General features: G+C 37.3%; 1 protein-coding gene across 4 annotated transcripts in view; it reads left to right on the plus strand.

Annotated features, from left to right (window-relative positions):
- The window catches only part of SATB1 (SATB homeobox 1), a gene marked incomplete at both ends in the record, with an annotated part of 70,260 nt that overhangs the window by 27,417 nt on the left and 21,771 nt on the right, over positions 1-21,072 (plus strand). For all 4 annotated transcript variants that reach the window (XM_084247421.1, XM_084247422.1, XM_084247423.1 and 1 more), the window contains 2 exons: positions 7,014-7,226; positions 14,951-15,106. In XM_084247421.1, the coding sequence (XP_084103547.1) occupies positions 7,014-7,226; positions 14,951-15,106 (369 nt within the window). The remainder of the gene's footprint in view (positions 1-7,013; positions 7,227-14,950; positions 15,107-21,072) is intronic.

Below are 21,072 nucleotides of genomic sequence, written 5' to 3' on the forward strand. Positions count from 1 at the left end.
ACCACATAAAAGGTTTCCCAGCACAGGCGTCTCCTTCTTCACATTGTTAATGTTCTCCTAACCTCATTTTGTAGCCAGGGATCAGCAACCCTCTTCTGTAATAGGCCAGCGAGTAAATATTTTAAGCTTTGAGGGCCATGGAGCTTTGGCCATTGTAGTGTTAAGCAGCCATTGATAATAAGTGAATGGATGTGGGTATGCGGTGGGCGGTGGGGTTTGAATAAAACTATTTACAAAACAGGCCATAGGGAAGGTTTGGTTTTGGTTTGCAGACTTCTTCAGGAGATCTGCCTGCACCTCTGGGTGCACACCTTTGTCCTTCTGGGCAAATTCCTGCAAAGATGTCAGCATGGAAGATGATGAGAGGGTCTAGGAGAAAGGGGACATGATAAAAGAAGGCCGAAGATAAAGACATTTGAGAGACCCAAATAAATTAATTGTATTAAGATGTGGATGGGTTTTTCTTTAAATTTCTTTTATGGATCTAGTATAATATATACGGTGTTTATTTTTAGCTCAGTCATATTAAATAAATAAATAAATAAATAAATAAATAAAAAACATCCCAAAGGACATATATCTTTGATTAGAATGAGGACATTATGTCCTTTCAACTTTCTTGTTTTACCATTGCTTTTTTGTCAATTATTTTTTGGCCTGACTCATATTTTCCTTTCATATTTAAGTTACTTTGTTTATTACATGATTATAAGAATAAACTTATGGTACAAAAATAATCTAGTATTAATTCCCTGTAGGCACAGTTCCCATACCTAGGAGAATCCCAGGTGTGACTTCTTCTTGGCTTGCCTTAACTGAATTGCAAGTTAGGGGACCTGACAAAGCCTTTAACTCAGTTTGTTTTCAGTTTATCTTTTTTTGTACATCATTCGTCTACTTTTTTAAAAGGTGATTTCAGAAGGCTTTGTGACTAGTGAAAATTGTATGGTTCTACCTAGTTCTGTATTTGCACAACTTAAAAAAAGGGTGTCTTTTACGTTGTGGTTAATTTAATATGGCACTATATTCATTCAGGGGTTATTTATAAAAAGAATGAATGAGAAGTCAATCTTCTAGGTATTCCTATGTCTGGCTGTATGCTTTATTCTTGTAAATAACAGCTAACTACTTGTAGTTCTCAGTCCTGAGGGGAGAAATAGACTTGAGAGTTCAGTAAAATGCTGGTTGAATTGAATTAAATGCCCCCAAAGTCAACATTAACATGGACACAGATGACATACAGATTAATGGATAAATGTTTTAAAAATTGAACAAATTGTTATTTTCTGAAGCAAAAGGAAAGTGTATTTTATCTGGTGTGGAATGACCCCTTCATTCCTGAAGGGGTTCAGCTGGAGGGAAAGAAGTGAAGTCACCGCCCACCAGTATAGTTTTTCTTCTCTTGGTTTATGGTGAAGGGTCTGAAGAGTTGACTGTTGTGCCTTTGGTTTTCACATTGACAATTCCCACAAATATCTATAGGATCTTGTTCCTGGAAAAAGGCCAAATTCTCTTTTTACACTATACTGATCTGTCTGAAAAGATAGTCATCTCTGTGGTTAACATAAGAAAAACAAGGACTTTATTTCTTTGAGTGCGAGAGGAGAGTGAAAGCTTGCTGCTGATCTCCGTTAATAATAGCCAATTTAGAAAAAGTTATCACCAAAAATTATTTAGAACCCTGGGTGATGGAGGGTTTTAAACCTACATATTGGCAACTGGTACTTTTCAGTTGAAGTGGATGTTGGGCCATATTGGAAACTGTGTGGGTTTAAATAAGAGTATTTTTTTGTGTGTATTTCGGTGTTTGCTTTTGGGGAACTAGCTCTTGAACATGCAAGCATGCATGTATTTTTTGATGGTCATACTTAAAACCACATGCACGCACGCGCACGCACACAGCTGCATTTATTTTAATGATTACACATTCATAGGAATGCATGTAGTGTGTTTATTTCAAAGTGTATGCATTTCAATAAAAGCAGGTGCAGAGTGAGAGTGTATGGTGTGAGTGTGGAGTACGAAAATACACATGCTAATGCATATGTATAGACAAGGAGCTCTGCAGAGTTAAATCGCACATCACACATTTGTGTGCACTTATTACAATGTGCAATTCCAACTCAAAGTTAAAAAAATTAATGTAAAATATGTACATATAAATGCAAAGTTATATGATCAGATAAAGACTGGTGCCCTATAAACAGTATGTTAAAACCTTAATATAATAGATAACACTGTTATGAGTTGAGAATATTTTAGTCATTGACAGTTCTATAAAGCTTTAAAATCTTGGATGTCATGTTTTAACTCTCATTTGGAGAATTTTCCCATCGTCTTAATTGGGTCTCCTAAATTAAAATAAACCCTTCTCTAAAGACTGTCACACATGACTATTTTTAAATTCTACCTTTTCTGAAAATTTATGATGAAATTTATATAATTACTTGTTTTAAGGACTTTCCCCCCTTCTGAATTGATGGGCATATGTTCCTTAATTGCTATTGAAGATATCAGCTTTTAGCATATGTCATTCATTCAGTTATGCCTACTTGATGTCTTTTTAATGGAAACCAATGGCTAAAAATAATTGCCGAAGCTTCTACATTTACACTTTTCAATTCACTTCTGTATTCTTTCCATTTAAAGGTTGTGGTAGAAGAACTAAATTTTAGTGCCTTAGGAAAAAAAAAAAACATCAAATCCAGAGTTTAACTCTGATCCCATTCTGTGGCTTTTCCCCTTTTCTCGCCCCCACCTCTCCTTGTCTTTGGCACACTTTATTTTCCAGTAAAATAAAGAATGAAGATGGATTATTCAAAACTGATAACAGTAATGGACCATCATGTAATGTTTTATTGAATTTGAGTTCTGTAAATTATGTGGTGGAGAGAAATTTGCCTGCTTAAGTATAACAGAAATTGCTACTGTGTTCCTATAATTCTTCACAGTGTAATTTAAGAAAAGTCCACTATCCATATTGCTATTGAATAAAAGCTAAAAAGGTGCTATTACCTCAACACGACAGCTTTCTTTTAGCCTCCCAAACGACAGAGATAAATGTGTCTGCGTATAACTTACTTGGCATGAGTCCAAGGTAGTAGGTGGAGTTTGAATATGGTCTTTCACCTGGACATGTGATTAAAACTTCTCCACACCACAGAGGCAGGTACCCTTGAAGAATGCATTCTTTTTAGGAGGAAGGTTTCGTCAAATCATATTTTCCTTCTGAAGGCTTTGAAGTTCCATGAAGCTGATAAAATCTGTTTGAATCAGTGATTATGTTCAAAGAGGAGGCAACTGGGAGGCCAGACATGCTTTTTTGTTCAAATTGGCAGTCTCTTCCGCTTATCTGCTGTTTTAAAGAATTCATAATTAGCTTTTGGAAGTACTGATAATATTTATTGAAGGTTTTCTTCTTTCTTTTACAATTACTAATGAATTTTACTTGTAATGACTTGTAAACTCTTTTTGGAATATAAAAACGGTTTAGGAATTCATCAGTCAGTTCACTTTAATTGAAAAAATGACGACTCTCCCTTAACCGCTATCACAACAATGTGGAATGTTTCCATAATACATGGCAAAAGTACTTGAGGATGGAAAGTCTTAAGGAAAAACAGCTTCTCATTTCCAATAAATTTAGTATTTATGAGGTGCTGGTAACTTGCTCCAAACAATATACAGATTCTTCTTCTCAGAACCAAGAATGACTAATATTTTGTTGAATTTTGGTCAACAAATTGATTGAACACCTGTGTTGCCCATTATTGATGAATTTAGTCCTGGTGTTTCAACATCTCTGAGATAGCAAGTCAGGGACATGATGCCTTTGATATATTATTTTTTAGGGGGAAGAAGAATTTTTGGTGAGAAATCTCTCTTCGTATCCACCATGGGAGATTACTACAAATAACCTTGACCTAGTAACTTGGCAAGTCTGAACTGTATTTTCGACTATAGGAAATGGCAAATGGGCCAGAAACACCTTGAATCCAGGAATCACCACCGGGACAGGACCAAAACATGCATTCCCATATCTGGGTTCTAACTGCAGTCATTTTGCATCCAGAATTATGCTCCAGTGACATGACTTTTTTTTTTTTTTGGTAATTAACACATTCTAATCAGAACATTTTCTAACAATATTTTCAAGCTTTCCACCAGGGGGCACTCCCCTCATTGAAAGCTTGGGCCAAAAAAGAAAAAAAAAAAAAAAAAAAAAAAAAAGCCACACACTCACAAACCCCTAAGGTTCTAAAACACTGTCTCTACTGGCTACTTAGAGCTCTTGAGGGGTTCCAGGGTTTGAAATACCACTTGAGACCTTTTTACATTTTGGAAAAGCTGCACTGGCTCCACTGGAATAAATAAGTGGAAATAACATGCTTTGCCCTGATATCCTTCGTATACACAAATGGGACTTTGTGCAGGCCTCAAAATACCACTGGAGAAATTTCTAAATTCTCTCCCAAGTGAACTGCTGTCTTCTACTTGAAGCATGCAGGAGTCACTTAGTTGCATGTTAGCAAGGCTTGTTAAAGTACATTATTATGTATTTTTTCTTGTATTTGCTTTGCTCATTATTGTTCTCTTCTGTCTCTGGAAACATAAAAGCAAAGTAGATAAATTATTTGAGAGATATATATGAGACTCATTTCAAATTTCCCAAATACATTAGCATCTAAATATAGGACCTCTTTTGATTTAATATATATGTGTATATATTTAAATTATTGAGCAATTGGAATAGATAAATACCTTATAGTGAGTCTCAAAACTGTATTGAAGACTTATCTTGAATATTAATGCTAATTATTTGAATTTACATGTGGGTTGCATATCTTGCTTTTAGGTTCCTGTCACTCCTGTGCAGTGTTTTCCTTTGTGACTTTTCCTATGGTCTGTGGAATAGAATTAATCTGTTTCGTAAATACTAATCAAGCATTTATGTGGTAGTCATTGTGTTGGGTTGATGAATGACTGTTAGCTGATTGGACACAAGAAGTGTGTAACATTGCATCCATGCATACTGTATGTTACTATCTCTCTAGTTTTTTATAATTAATATATGTTGGCTTTGCCAAGCACATCTTTTTTTTTTTTTTTAAAGATTTATTTATTTATTTACTTATACAAGTACTAGCTACAGTCAGAAGTGCGGGAGGGTGAGAGAATTCACCAGAGCCAGAGTGGAGAGCAGAATAGGCAGACTGACGAAGTACACTGCTGAGGGGAGCAGCGGGCGCGGCAGGAGAGGTCTGCGCACCACATCTTTTAATACATAACATTTGGTGGGGAGGAGTGGAGAGCAAGGACTAAATTTTTATATCTAGTTTCAAACGTTTTTTTTTTCTGAGACCTGTATTTTTGTTTGCGATGTGACACATCAAAAACAGTCAATCTAATTAGCTGACCTTGTGCAAATTAAATTGTTGGATGATTGACTCCCTGTTTCAGTGAATTTTAGTTAAATTGTCTAGATGTTTACTCTTGTATAAACAGTTCTAACAAACCTTTAATTCTTCAGTCACGTGTCTTAGGGTGAAACCAGAAGTTTGATTTCAGTATTTTGCACTGTTGTAGTGAATCAAGAGAGACTCTAAAATTTACACTTACACCCTGTAAGTCTGTTGGAGGCTCTTTTTAGTAGCAGCCTATATACATCTCTTTAACGTGGACAGTGCCTTTTATACCATTTGAACCCAACTGTTATATTTGGACAAGGTGGTACTTTATCCGTAAGAAACTGGGAACTAGGTTTGCGCTTCCAGGGAACTATGAAAAAACCCCAAATGTTACAACCTTGGAGCTCAGTTATTTTGATGTGACATTTCACCTTCCTTTCTGCAAAAGTACTATCACTTTTGTAGGCTTATTCGAAAGCGAAATTTGCAAGTTATATCAAAATCTGACAAAACTATATTCTGAAGCGTATCATGATAAACTGACATTCTTGCTAAATGATGAAAAAGAATGTGTCTTGATACTCCAAATCATGAACAAGATTGAAGAGGCAGGGACTACTTAGCCCCTATCAAATGGTCACAAAATTTTCCTAATGTTTGTAATTTGTATAGTCATTGAAACAACATTTGACAAACCAGCCATTTTTGAGACTCTTCCTCCAAAAGTCAAAACAAGTAGTTGACAATCTGAGAGTAAAACTCTCATTTGGGGGAAGAGTTTTACTAATGGTTTATGAATTTCTTCTATTCCTAATACAGATTTTCTCAAGTAATATGATTATTGTTGAATTTGATAGTATTCCTTTGCTTGGCATGCTATGATGGATTTTTGCCATGTGGAAAAAGTTATATATTTCAAATTTAATCTATGGTTTTTAAAGTTGAAAATTTCTATGTGCACCAGGAGCAAGGTTGGATTTAGAATAATGGGGGGGGGGCAAAGGGAGGATATTCAGTACAGTTTTCTTAGTTGATAAGTGAAAAAGGTCACTTGGTGTCACTGACTATAAATATTTGAAAATTTAGGAATAATTTAAAATATTGCCTCTGAGCATGTCATTAACCATAGATGATGCTTTATTGATGTTCTTTTTTCTCATATGTTGCAATTCATTTTCTCGTCTTTTCTTTGAAAGTTCTAACTACTTTCAATACAGCTTTGTATATTTTCATTTACCGCCTCAGTCTAGGCAGCCTGTGAGCTACACGGTTCAGTGCTGTTAGATTAGGAACATTTCATTGATTCTTAACTTCCCTCCCTCATCTCTCTGGAAAGATTTCATGGCAAGTTCAGCCACTCTAAGAAAGGAGACCAATTAGGCAGTTTCAGTTGATGTTATATGTAAAGCAGATGCTTAATAAAATTAAGAATACAATTGAGGCTCTCTTCTCTACCACTTCAGCGGTAACTAATATATTCCTATGTCGAGTTAATGCTTCTGACTCTTCATTTTCTAAACAGAGTGGAGAAGAAAAGGGAAGAATCACTGCTGGCTGGGTGGATCCCAGGGCGCGAACTCACCCTGTGCCTTTCCTTTCCTGCAGGGCTTGCTTTCAGAAATCCTCCGAAAGGAAGAGGACCCCAAGACTGCCTCGCAGTCTTTGCTGGTAAACCTTCGGGCTATGCAGAATTTCTTGCAGCTACCAGAAGCCGAAAGAGATCGAATTTACCAGGACGAAAGGGAACGGAGCTTGAACGCCGCCTCGGCCATGGGTCCTGCGCCTCTGATAAGCACACCCCCCAGCCGCCCCCCCCAGGTGAAGTCTCCTTCTCGCCTCACCTTGCCTGCCTTCTGTGTGCTTTGTGTTTTTTCATGGCTGAGGGAGAATCTCAACAAAAAATTAGAAAGTTTAGATGGATGGAGATAGATATTTTGAAAAAAAAAATCATTAATGGAGTTCCTTAGAGTTTGGTCCCAAATCTTTAATTCTAATATGAAAGCAGTAAGCTACTAATTAGATACAGGAAAGGAAATGGCTGTGTCTTGTTTCCTTCTGGGGTTCTCTGTGGGTGATAAGTCGTCTTTAAATGAGGTATAGGTCACTACTACTAAGTAAAGAACTCAAAAGGAAAAAAAGTAATAAAGTCAGTTTTAGCTCTAGGAGTTTTAGAACTGCCGTTTGAATCGTAAATAAATAAAAATAAATAAATAAATAAAAAATAAATAAATAATTCCATTTGTATTTATGCTTTCCAATGCGAACTGCAGCTGGTACTAATTACACATCATCTCGTTTGTAATCTTTCATAATTAAGTTTAATACAATCCTTGAAGGCAGCTTTAAATGGGACTGATAAGGAATTCGAGCCATATTCCCAGAAATGGGCACATTTTCTATTTTCAAAAAATTTGTCCTGTTTTCAGGAGGGACAAAAGTCATCTTTGTGGATGTGTGTTTGTATTGTATTTTTCTTTTTAATCAAGTTTAAAAGATTCCTTCATACGCAGGAGAATTCAAGAAATTAATTTTCAGTACAAGCTATTAGATAAAAGTTTGATAATAGAGTCAAAAGCCACAAGCAAACATATTGTCTTATACATTTAATTTGTGGCTCATGGAAAATTCTTTAAAAAGGGGCAATTCTTTTCCTTAATAGTAAAAAAAATCATGTATTTCCAAGTATAGAAATATAGAAAAAGCTCATTCAACACCCAAATGAAACTTCTGTAGACAACCCATAAATAAAGGATAGAATATGCAGACACTTTTATGCAGGGTGTTTATCTGCATATTGTTACGTTCTGAAATGATTTTTTTAAAAAAACATAGCAGTTCATTTTCTCCATTTGATATAATGAAAATCAATTTGGTCTTGGAGCAGACGCTAAGAAAGTCATTGCTGTAATTGGCAAGAAGAATGGTGTCCATGTGCCATCCACATCCACCATCACACACACATGCTGAGTTTGATCTGTAAAGCCTTCTGTGAAATACTTTTTTTAAAAAGAATGAGGAGCTGTCTCTCTATGTATGACTTTTGGGAGAGTGATGTTAAAAAATCTTGAACTTTGAAGTCAGTTTAGCACTTAGTTTGCAGTGTTCAGAGTGAATATACACATCATGAGTTAATTTTGCTACTGTAGTCATCCCTGATAGTCCTCTGGGTAGAGAACTGTACTTATCACTCAATCTGCTATACTAACGAAAGAATAACTTACTTAAGATAATATGAACATAAGCAGTGAGTTGCTGCTGCTTTTAATCTCCAAATATTTGACCAACTGGTTTTTTTAATATAGCTTTTGTTTTCTAATTTTTCCAGGATTTTAATGCTTTTATTTGTTATTCAAATGTGATTCTATTATACATCAAATTTTTTCATTATCCAAAGTTACATTAATTCTTAACTGATACTTCTTTTCACGTACTATTAAGATACTCTTGGGTGGCTTTCCTATATATATATGTCTAAAGACTATATGCCAATAAGCTTGGATAGAAAATATAATTTACGTTGGCATGAATTATTGATTAACTGGCTGAGCCACTCTTAGCTGTATTTATTTGTTCTCAAGAGGGGTTAAGACCAAGCCCTTTGCTGGGATAGTATTAGTAATTATAGTCAGCCAATGAAGAACATATAAAATACATAGATACTGTGGATTCTTAGTCAAATTCAAAGAAAAAAGTAGTTTCAATTAATGCAGTATTGTTGGCCATCTCACAAAATTTCAAAATAATATCTGATATGTGTATATAATTTTATTTCACTGCTGTAATGTAAATCTTTAAGGTATCTTATTTGCCTCACTGAGAATCCCTCTGTGTTAGTTAATATTATTATATAGGAGCTCACAACTAGTCTGTGCCGATTTTACCACTTAATAGTAACAGTGATTCAATGAACTAAAACTTTAAGAAATAGCTTCAAGTGTTAAAGTATTATCGGTGTAAAATCTTAACTCTAGATTTGGAAAAAAGATGATAGAGTTGAATTTTGCAGTGGTTGAAAACAAAAGCTTAAACTGGAACCAATATACCATATGTAAGGTTTTAATATGCTTATTACAGATTACTAAAATGGAAGGAGGAAAAAAGGATGAAACACAGATACAGAAATAGACTGCAAAATTTTGTCTTTTTTAATTTTATATTTCGACAGAGAGGAATCTACGTGAAGTCACTATCCATTTCATTCATTACTGCCAGAATGAAGAGATTTGCAATCTATTTAGAGTCAGGTCTTGGGCTAGAGCTACATCTGAAGCCCGATTTCTTTCTAGAGCACTGCAGATTATAGAAAGAGCTCACAGGAAACCCAGAACATCTTACTTGCACCTGAGAGACTGGGTTTTCTTTCATTTCCTTTCCAGGGGAGTTTAGGGCATTTGGAGGATGATTTCCAAGTCCCTGGGTCATCTAAGACCTGGGACCTGAAGGAACGAGGGACTCAAGATTCTAAATCATCTTCAAATAGGGAATTCCCTGGTTTTGTCAGGCCCCAGCTGTCCTTAGGAGAGAACCCCTGCCAGCCTCCGATCGATCTGCTCCTGTCTGCCTGCGTGAGATGCCTGCGGACCTACCCTTTGCTTGAGCAGGGACTGCCCCAGGGTTATCTTGGTCTTCTGATTGGGGAGTAGGCTCTGGGTGGGACTTGTGTGCTCAGAGCGTATTTCCACAACTTAACATGCTCTAATGTAAGGGATAAAGAATGCTTTTTCAGCATCACCCTGAACACAGTTTTCTAAGCACGTTCATGTCCATTAATTCACTGAATCCTAATACCAACCTTTTTCGTAAAAGAAAATTGAGAACACCACATTTAAGATTTAGTCAGTCTTCAAACACCCCCCTAAATCTCTTGCTTTTCCCTCATCTCTGTCCTCAAAACACAAACAAAATATTTTAAAAAGGGGAAAATGAAACACAACTCTCTGTGTTTATCACAGAAAATGGAACGTATTAGTGTCAGATTAGGAAGAGGAACACATGAGAATGTTCTGATAGGACACATTAAATGTTTGACGAAAGATCTGCATTGAAAGACTTTGGACAATTGGCATTTCTGAGATTGTGGAGAAAATAACCTCATGTAAACTTTAGTCAGATGAAAAGTATCTAAGAACCTAATCCCCACAAAGCTCCTTGGCTTCTTGGTCTCTTCTTAACTATGCTTAGCAACATTTCCAAATAAGCCTCTAAGAGGAATTTTATTGGTAATAATTAATGGTTATTTTCTGGCAATTTTCTATTCCATAAGTCAGATCAGTTTTTAGTAATGATTTCTACTTTAGGCACATGCTTATTCTGATTTTGTGTGTGTTAAAATGTGTGACTTTTGGAGTTAAATTAGCAGTTTCTATTTTCATAAAGATTGAAGGCTTATAATGATCAAGTTATAACTTTTATATGAATTTTACTAACTTTTCTCAATTTTTCAACATTTCTTTATGTAGATCTTTGGTTTCTTCTAAAGTAAGGCGCGATATTTTATAGCAATGCTTTAGAAAATGTATGATGTTCATAGAAGCAATGTATAATTAATTTAATCTGGAGCTATACAGCAAATTCTTAGAGCAGATTCTTCTGTGAGATAATGAAATGTAAGGTCAGTGATGGGCAAAAACTTAGCACTTGATCAAAGTTCTATTCGTTATGGATCCTTTTATGAGCATTATTTTAAGCAATCTTGCTTAGAGGTGCTTATAAGATGCCTCACATTAATAGTCATCTTTAAAAAGCTTGAGGACTTTTAAAAAGTCCAGATTTGGAAAACAATATTGTTCCTTCAAAAGGGAGGAAAGCATCAAGATAGCATCATGACACTCAAGACAGTGTTAATACAGGAAGATTTGAGCGTGGGGACTATTTCCATCACTGGTAAAAATGCCTCAGTGTAGCACATTGCTTACTTACAATTACTAACAAAATATTTATAGTTTGTATATTTTGAAAAATAGATTCAGGGTGGATTTGTAAAATTAATGACAAAACCATTCGCTACTAAAAATTAGACATTAATGGGACTAGATTTAGGAAAGGACCACCAAAAAAGCAAGCCCAGCATGTCTTAAAAAAATAAGAATATTTCCTAATGAAAAAGGCCCATGCAGAATCATGACCTCAGTTTTCTAAGGTCAGTATTAAGACCATAGGGACTTTCTTTCAGATCTCAGGCTTGCCCCATGGACAAATTATTTAACCTCTTTGTTTTGAGTGTTTTCTCAATTTGAAAATGGGGCAATAACCGTCCCTGGTCAGGGCTGTGGAGCAGGTTAGAGTTAATGTACATTAACAGGATGCCCAACACATCATAAACACCTAGTAAATGTCAGCCTTTATTATTATAATTATTATTAAAACTACATCACACTTTAGTTGTGGATGTGCATACACTCGCACATGCCTGCAGTTTGACTGGCACTCAGTTGCCCCTGCCTCAAGGAATGGCACCTTCACCAATCGGGAACACAGCAGAATTCATTTTGTGGAGCCTGTCTGTAGTGTGCAGCATCTGTAGAGAATATTGAGCATTTGGTGGGATGCATTAATGCACTCAACAACCCATTGTTAGGGGAAAAAGGATGTCCTAAAGCCAAATCCATAGTAACACCATGATCAAGCAAAATAGAAATTTCATGGAAAATTTCTGTTCCATTGCTCAGTTTTAGTGAAATAAAAAGCAGACCTTACTGCTGAACCCGAGCCCCCATCTGAGGGTAAATAGTAGAAGCTCCAGTTCTTAACTACTTCCCGGCGCCGCCGTAATGATGGAGTAGTACACCCTACCTTGATAAAAGCTATTCAGAAAGCAACTGCATTTATTTTACCTCCTGTGCTATTTGTGGAGAAGAGCTGAAGTGTAGTTTGTTTTGCCTGGAATGAACTACTTTATGAATTTTAATGTGTGATATAATATTAAAAGCTAAACCAGGATTAAAGAAGATTTTTTTTGTACTAAGCTAAAATAGTACTTAGTAGAGTGAGGTATAAAAGATTTTTGTTTCCATTTTTACCTGGGGAAAAATTCAGCTTTCATATTTTTGAAAAGCTGTCCAAGTCAGTTCCCCTTAAGCGATCGCTTGTCTTTAGGAAAAAATGTGATTCCAGTATTCTAATAGCTTATCTATGAGAAGATGCACATCCCAGCCAACAAGATGATAAAGAAGAGCTTTTCAAAGATTTTTTAAAGGAGTAATACAGTTTCTTACTTGATATTTTAAAAATTTGCTTCCCCTTTCTTTTCTTTTTAATGTCTGTACTTATTCTAACCCCACCCCGCTTTGATTGTGTTGGCTAGTAGGAAGTGATATTTGATGTTTTTTTTTTTTCATTTTTAAATTCTTGCTTTTTTGTTCAAGTTGTAATTGCTTTATTAGAAAAAATTATACCAAGGAAATTTTTGGAAAACAAGATCACAGGGTTGAAACAAATGATTACAGCCCACCTCAAAGATACATTCTTAAAATTTTTACAAAAGGATGAAATTATTTTTAAAACATATCAAAATCCCAAGTTTCCAAAGCCTGCTCTCCTAACTATGGCTAAGCAGTTAGCGACCAAAGAACTACTTCTTCCAGTGCCCTGGACTTCGTGCTTCCATTTCCATAACATTCAATTTTCAAAGTGCTTGAAATGGCTTTTCTTTTCTCTTTCATTTAAGCAGTGAGAAAAATAGGTATTAAAAGGGACCCCATGGGGTGATCAAATCTATCCTTCTGCCTCAAAGCAAGACCACCCCAGAGCAAAGTTGCGAATCTCACCAAAGCAACTTTGTAGGCAATTTATGGTAATGCGTTAACTCTTCTGGCTCCTAAAGCAGTGTTTAGCAGATTATTGCTTCAAAGCCCTGTGCACATTCTTCGTGGCCTTCAGTCCTTAATGTACCTCTGTGAGTGCCCCTGCATACAGAGAGGATGTCTGCTGCACTCCCACATTCCAAGCTCCAGCTCCCAGTTTAGGGAACCCAGCTAGTTGGTCCCTTGTCCTACCTTACCTTCTTGACCTCACTTGAGGCCTGTGGTCCAGTCATTTTACATTGTCCTTTCAGGGGTTAGAGGGTGATGTCAAGGCAGGAGACTCTCGCTGCCTTCCCAAAATAAGCAGGTGTTGTTTTTGCCAAGTGGCTAGAAGTTGGGGTTCTGAAGGTAAGCTTTACAAGGGGCTCATTTGCTCTCAAAGAGCGGAGAGTTGAATGAGTTAAGATAACTGCTGCCCCATTTTTGATACAGAATATTTGGGAGCAGGGTGTAATGAATCTGAGTGACTTGCAGTGTGGCCAGGAGGGTATATTATCATTTAGTGCCCCCCCAAAATCCTTCACTTATCCCAGAGTGCGTATTATTCTCTTTTGTTCATAGTATATGTGAGAAGTTATTCAAAGTGATAATTTACTAGAGAACAGAAACCTGGCTTGTATAATGTTCCCTAAAAAAATGCTGTCCTTAAAATCATTTTGCTGGGAAGACATGGTCCTGCATCTTGGATAACTTTCCACTTATATTTCACCTATTTCCTTGTTCAAAAAAAAAAAAAAAAACCACAACTGTATAGTTCACATGTACATTTTCCAGATTAGTTCATGTAATTGCATAATAAAAATTAAATTTGGGATTTTCAAGATTAATAATATTATCAGTAAATCTTGAGTTTGAGGTTGTATTTTTATCCCTAAAATTCTGTGGCATTTTCCTGCTGCTCCCTGTTTATCATTATTTACCAAAGGCATTATTACTAATTTTTGACTCAATGTCACATAGTGTGGATATATCTGTAAAGTCACTGACTATACGTTCAGTGTCACAGTGATTTTCTGTTAAATATTGTGAACCATTTTCTTACTGTCTGGTTCCACAAGTCAAAAGGAAATAGTTATATACAGGGGTGCCAGGAAAAGATGAAATAATTATACAGAACAGCTTGGACATGCACGTGTAAAATGCAACCAGCCTTTATGATAATTAAGCAAGGCACTGTACCTGTTTCATGGATGGATAGAAGATTTAAATATGCAGCTCTGCAAATGGCTTTGTTATGGAAGATTTTAAAAATGAAACATAAGAGGAAAAGGCATTAAAAAAAGTCTAAAATTAAAAAGGCCATAGTATGTAATAGCTATTAGTGATGCAATTGTCTATTAGGCACCGGGCACCCAGGAAGATTCAGCACCGTGCATTATGATTTTAATTGTGAATTTCCTTTGTTAGAATTGCAATGGAAGGTAATTGGGAAACAATTAGGTTAGGGTTTTCAAGTCTTTAAAACTATTCTTTTTTCCAGAAAACTTACTTTATGGCGTTATAATTCCTGGTTGTCAGCTGGCAGTTGCTGTCATATTATAGAGGCAGTCACCTGTGACAATGTGACTTCCTTAAGTCGAGCAATCTGATCTCGGGGTAATAACTCACGTGGAATGACTGTGCTGTTGGTCACCTTGATCATAAAAGGAGCAACAATGTCCAGTTTGGATGCTGAGCCTGAGAAGCTTCAACACAATTTGGCCGATGAGAAATGACAGCCATGTTCACAATGTTTTGTAGGTGAAAACAGCTACTATTGCCACTGAGAGGAATGGGAAACCAGAGAACAATACGATGAACATTAATGCTTCCATTTATGATGAGATTCAGCAGGAAATGAAGCGCGCTAAAGTGTCCCAAGCACTGTTTGCAAAGGTTGCGGCAACCAAAAGCCAGGTAAGAGCCTCTATTAGACACTGAGAATGATTATCTGCGATCCTATGAAAATTTCATTAGAAGGGGTATCTATTTTCAACATGAACTCGCATCACGGAGAGGTCACAATCTCCAGGATTATTTACAGAGCCCTGTGATGAAACAGAATGTTCAGATTCAGGTAGTAGATACGCAGTTTTGTTTTGTCAAACACCTGTGTGGGCTCCAGATCAAGGATTTTTCAGTCAATTGCTGAGTCAGTTTATAGTTGTTTCAGAAGATTGTCATAATATATAGGAAGTTTCTCAGTCTGATCTATTGCAGTGGAGCAAATAACTTGAATTACTATTAGATGACCTTGATTCCCAGTCTAAAATACACAGGCAGCAGTGTCTTCTGTTCTAACTCGGGCAGCTGCAGCTATTCGGTGCACTTATTAAAACAAACTGTTGTACCTGTATCTTTGTATACTAATGATGTTCATTTAAATGTATTACACAAATTAAATTACAGTTCGAAAAATTGCCCACGTCTGGTGAATTACAAATGAATCGAACTGGAAAAGTTATAAATTCCCACAAAACAAGATGAAAACATAATAAAGGATAGATGAGGCAGACTTTTATAAGTATGACTGTCATATATTGGTAATTTATGCTCATCAAAAGTAGGGGTCCTCTATATGAAAAACTCAGAAATATCTATAAAGCCTTGTGCTGCTTTTTAAAACACCAGAATACAAAACTGTCTTCTTTGCTAAAGTGATTTGATAACATTGTCCATGTGAGATTAAGAGGCAATCAAGGACGCAGGTAAGATTTTAACGACTTGACTTGAAATTTTTAACAAATATATTTTCATTGTCATTAATGAATCCTCCTCTGGTGTCTAGTAAAAAAATTCAACCTCAAATATTTACAATACAACACATTTTTGTTAGATTTTCCTAAAATTTTACTCTATTAACATTAGTAGTGGTACTTGATGGGAGTTTTTCTTTAGAAAAGGTTGTTCTTGTTTAAGTTATAGGTTGGATGAAATACTTAAGGGATATCTTGGAAATGTTATATCAAAATGATTAAACTCAAGCTGTGGACTGTAAAAATTATAGCTTTATAGGCCACATGCCTGCCTACCCTTCAATCACTGTCAAAGTGATAATTTCTACAATAATATGTTTCTTTTATTGTGAGATTCTAAACATCAAGTGCTGTTTAAACATTAAACTGAATTGTTTATGTTAGTGCTGTACTCAGCGTGTCATACATCAGGCCACTGTAATCTCTCATGGAATGTAAAATTCTGTCATGAATCATGGCTTGTATATCGGAAATTACTGTAATTTTGATTGGAAATTACAGGGCTCTTGAAATGTTTCTAATTATGATAGAATGTTCGAGCCGCTTCAAACCTGTGTGCTTCTTCAGATGTCTTCATTTACATGCCAAGACTATGCATTAAGGAGAAATGTCCTGTTCTCACTTTACCCCTCCCCCACCTGCCCTGCACATTCTTGTTTTGGCTATTTCATCTAATTAGGGTAAGGAACTCATATTTAAACACATATTCTCTCGCCTTTCTTTCTGATCCTGTACCTTCTCTGACCTGTCCAATTAAATTATAACAGATTATATTCTTACAAGGGCCAGACACTTTCCCCAAATCTCCACAATAGTTAAACAGAGAAACTACACCTGTATTAATGGTCATTAAAGCAAACAAAATAACTATGAAAACTTGACGCTGTCCTTTAGTTGCTTGTCATCTGACACTTAAGTCAATCAACCCCCCCTTCTCTCAGTCTCCCCATTTCCTTTCTGAGGACAGCATAGCGCCTTAGGGTTAGCAGCCCCTTTCTGCCTTTGACCTCATTCTTTCTTTTAATTCTGATCCCTAGTTCTCCCACCATGGCTGAGTGAGTGATTTTGGGATACAGATGGCGTCATTAATTGGTGAATAATGTCATGGGAATGATAGTCTGGGAGTTTCAAACATCCTTGCTCTTTGTACCACTATCCTGCAAAACTCTCCACCAGCCTTCAGTGGCAGCCATTGGCAGCTCTGTGTGTCAGCACCCCCCAAGCTGTTCCTTAATCCCCTCATGCCAGGTTGAGAGCGAATCCATGGGGCCCTTTATAGGCTGTGGGGTCTAACAAACTGTTAACTTTCTTTCTCTCGGATAGTTGTTCCTAACTGCTCCTTTAGCATAACTTCCTGGCAGAAACTGCTGGTAGATTTTTAGTAGTTTTTCTCTGAGTTGTTCAGTTTAGATCTTTGCACTACATGAAAAGATTGGTGAGTACTTCAACATAAACCCTTCCCAAAGTGGAAACCTCTCCTTGTTGAGTTCTGCTCTCTTGCCATGTTTTTTGAGATGGAAACAAAAACCAGCAAAAACAAACAAAAAACAACCCCAAAGAGCAAAATCTTCAAAATCAAACTGACCTTTTTTTATGGTCAAAATTCTGTCGAAAGCATTATCTAGGCCTTGAAAATAAACGCCAAGGCTTGTCAGAATGAGGCAGAGAATCCCCCATGAAGGGTGTGTGAAGCGGGAAATCACAGCATCGCTCTTCCTTGCACGCGGCCGGCTCCGTCTGCTTCGGCTCCGTCTGCTTCTGCTCCATTGCGCCCTGATCCTCTGGGTGGGCCTCGTAGCATCCCCTCTTTTGTGCTAGACCCCATCCTGCCTTCTGTTGTATTTGCCCTTCTCCGAGTAACCCTGTGAGTTGTTTTCCTCATCTCACAAGGGGGGCCACGCCACTGCTCAGTAGTAGCACCAGCCCAAGCTCTCGGCACCTCATGCTGTGGCACTGTCTCTGCAGTTCCAGGCAGCGCTGGTCTCGTGCTCAGCTCCAGGGAAGGGGAATCTGGGACACTGGACTAGCTGATAGTCCACTGGGGGGACTTTTAGGTCTCAATGGACACATTCATGGAACCCAGGTTCTTAGCTGCCTAATACCTGTGGAAGCAGGACTTTCTCATTCCTGGTGAGGGCAGAGGGTGGGGAAGGCTGCAAAGTTCCTCAGAGGAGGCTGTGGTTTGGGGCATTGTCACGGGGGCTTTGACATTGGGCAGTGATTTCATCTTTAGAATCTGAGATTTGGGAAGAGGTCGCATGCTGTAAGGTCTGCAGAAGAGGTTTAATCAGATAGCACTGTACACACACGGATGACTTCATGTGCCAAGCAGGAGGCTCCATACAGGCTGATTTACTTAATGTGTTGTGTTTCAAATACCTCTCATTTTCGGAAGGAAATGCTTTAAGTAGACGACTTGAATGGCAGGCAGCATAATTATTTTAAAGTTACTTCAGCCCTAGAATGTTATAGAACCAGACACAGGGTTGCTGTGCTATGCAGTGACTAATGCACAAGGTATTTTCAGTAAAAGAACCAACTCTGTAGATTCCATTTCACATGTATTATATGATCTCTCCTCTTCGATGAGTAATAGAAATGAGATTGTTTTTAACTCTAATAGAAATGTCTGAATAAAATATGCAAGTGAAAACCAAAGGTAGGCTACTTTTTGTGCTTGGGTAGGAAAGCAGACTAATGCAAACTTTAAAAAGATGATATGCTTTAAACATAATGTGAATAGCTACAAATGAATACACTTTATATTCTGAGTATTCAAATAAGCAGCAGTTTTTCCAAGTGAATCATATTGGAATTTTATCAAACATTTAGTCTGATAACATTCAAATAATTATGAGAGCAGAATTCGCTAATTTTACTGTTTAAAAAAAATAGTTGATTTGGGTAATAACCATTACGGTATCAAGGTTCAGTTACTGTTCATTGGTTATAGTGTTTTCATACGGGAGATGGAAATGGAATTTTTTCCTTAATGGTGGCAGATGTCGGAATCTAATTTTATTCCACAGCAAACCCCTTGGGAGCTCTGAGACTTAAGGTGTATGTCCAGCAAGGGGACATTAGCAGCGCTGTAGGCCTTGCCTTGAACATCGAATTGTTACATTGATTTTCATGTTTGCAGAGATGGAGCTGCAGAGGCGATAATGCAGCAGGAGTTGAGGTCTTGTGCCGCGCACACTGCATCCCCACTTGTGTTCAGAGGTGATTTCTCTTTAGTGCTTTATTGAACAGGGTATTTCTTTCAAGTAAAGCAATGAGAGAAAGGAAAAACATGTTTGCCCTACCATGCTACCAGTATAATCTCTACTACTCACCAGTCGTGTGGAGTTACAGGACTTTGGCTGCTGTGCCTTTGGCTGGTTGATAGGTTTGGTTTTTAATGCTAGAAAGAGAGGGTTTCTGTCTTTGTGAGGAGAGCACCAGACATAGAAGAAACCAAGTAATTTCAAGACTTTCACCTACTTTCCAGGCTCATTTGCCGTTGAGATTGAAGGTTTCTAGGATGAGAGATGGAGGGTAGAAGAAAGGGAAGAAAAAACTTTGACGCAGCTGAGGTCCATAGGTGGGGAAAAAAAAGTATCCTTTTAACTTCAGGTTTGGAGAATTTTTGATGGTGATTGGTATGTCTTAAATATCTCAGACTTGATGGGTCACAAATGAATGGGGTTAGAAATTGGGCTAAATTTCTCATTGCTGGGAAGAGAATCTTAGAGAGACAAAACGCAGAGTGGGGAAAAACCAAGTCCTAGAGCCCTGACTGCATTCTGTATTCTGGCATGTTTGTGAAGGCATCTTTTATTTTGTTAGAATTAAATTACACTTCACGGAAAGTATACTTTGGAGTCCTGTGCTGATTCATTCCTTTGGAATGTTCATGTTATGGTCTTTGCTGCAACAGGATTTCACCTGTATCGCCTCCCCGGCCCCTGCAGATCTGAGACTCATGGTTTCTCTTACCTCTGGTGCCACTTCCTTCTCCAGCTGTCCGTGGCAAGGTCCTCCCTGTGTGTCCTCACAGCCCCTCCTCTTGGCCAAACAGAGTGTCCTCCAGCCACAATCTGAGGACTGTCTCTGTTCATTTTCCATCTAGTTAGTGTAGTTATTCATTTATTTATTTAATTTTTGACTGAGTAGAAGAGACCCTGGGGTGGGGGAGCTTAGATTTCCCTGGGTCGGGGAAGAGTAAGGACAAGAGGAAATTTGGGGAGAGGAAGGAGTAGTGTATGGCCACCAGAGTGGAGCTTCACAGCGTCTGCAGCATCCCGTTGAACACACATTTTTGCAGGCCCTTGTCTGCCTTCTTGAGCAGGAAGGATGTGGAGTCCATTGGTCTCCTTTTTAAGTTGCTGTTGGCTGGTAGCCACCACTAAGAATCTCTTCTGCCTACATCTTGGGGATGCGTGTTGGATTTAAGTTTTTTAAAATGTAGACCTGACTTCGTATTTCTAGTTGATTGATAGACAGGGCTGTTGAATGGTTTTAAATAGATAAGCAGTGTAAAGGTCTGTGATTGTGTGTTACATGATGTTTTAAGGGCTAGTTAAATTTATGGATCTGAGTGTGAGCTCTTTTCACATTACCATATTATAAAAATCAAATATGTTTTTATAAACCCAGTGTTTAATATAGAATTATTACGTAGAACACTTAGTTGCCTGTTATGTTTTTGCCTCAAAAACATTAAAGGGGTGTTTTCCCCCCAGAACACTTAACTGTTACCTACTTTAACAAGTTAGATACAAGATTTTCAGTTATCTTATTGCCACTTTTAAATCATTTAAAAAATTTACTCTTTTCCCTCTGAATTTGAAACTCATTAACTTAAGTCCTCTAAATACATTTTCCTCATTAACCCACTTAGTAAGTCAACTGTTAGAAATGTGTTCATAACTAAAAGTCCAGTTTTTCCATCTTTAGAAAACATTGTAAGAAAATTTTAGACAGGATTTGAAAAGACTCAATTTGTGAATAATATCAGGCCACCTCCGAAGAGCCGCCCCCCCCCCCCCCCCGTGAGGGTACCCACAGAGGCCACCAGGAGAGGGTGGCTTTTAAGCAGTTTGGTGTCTGTATCCTGCGGCCTGGGCACACAACTGTGGATTTGTA

The sequence above is a fragment of the Talpa europaea genome (genome assembly GCF_964194135.1).
Source record: "Talpa europaea genome assembly, chromosome: 11".
NCBI classification, from domain to species: Eukaryota; Metazoa; Chordata; class Mammalia; order Eulipotyphla; family Talpidae; genus Talpa; species Talpa europaea.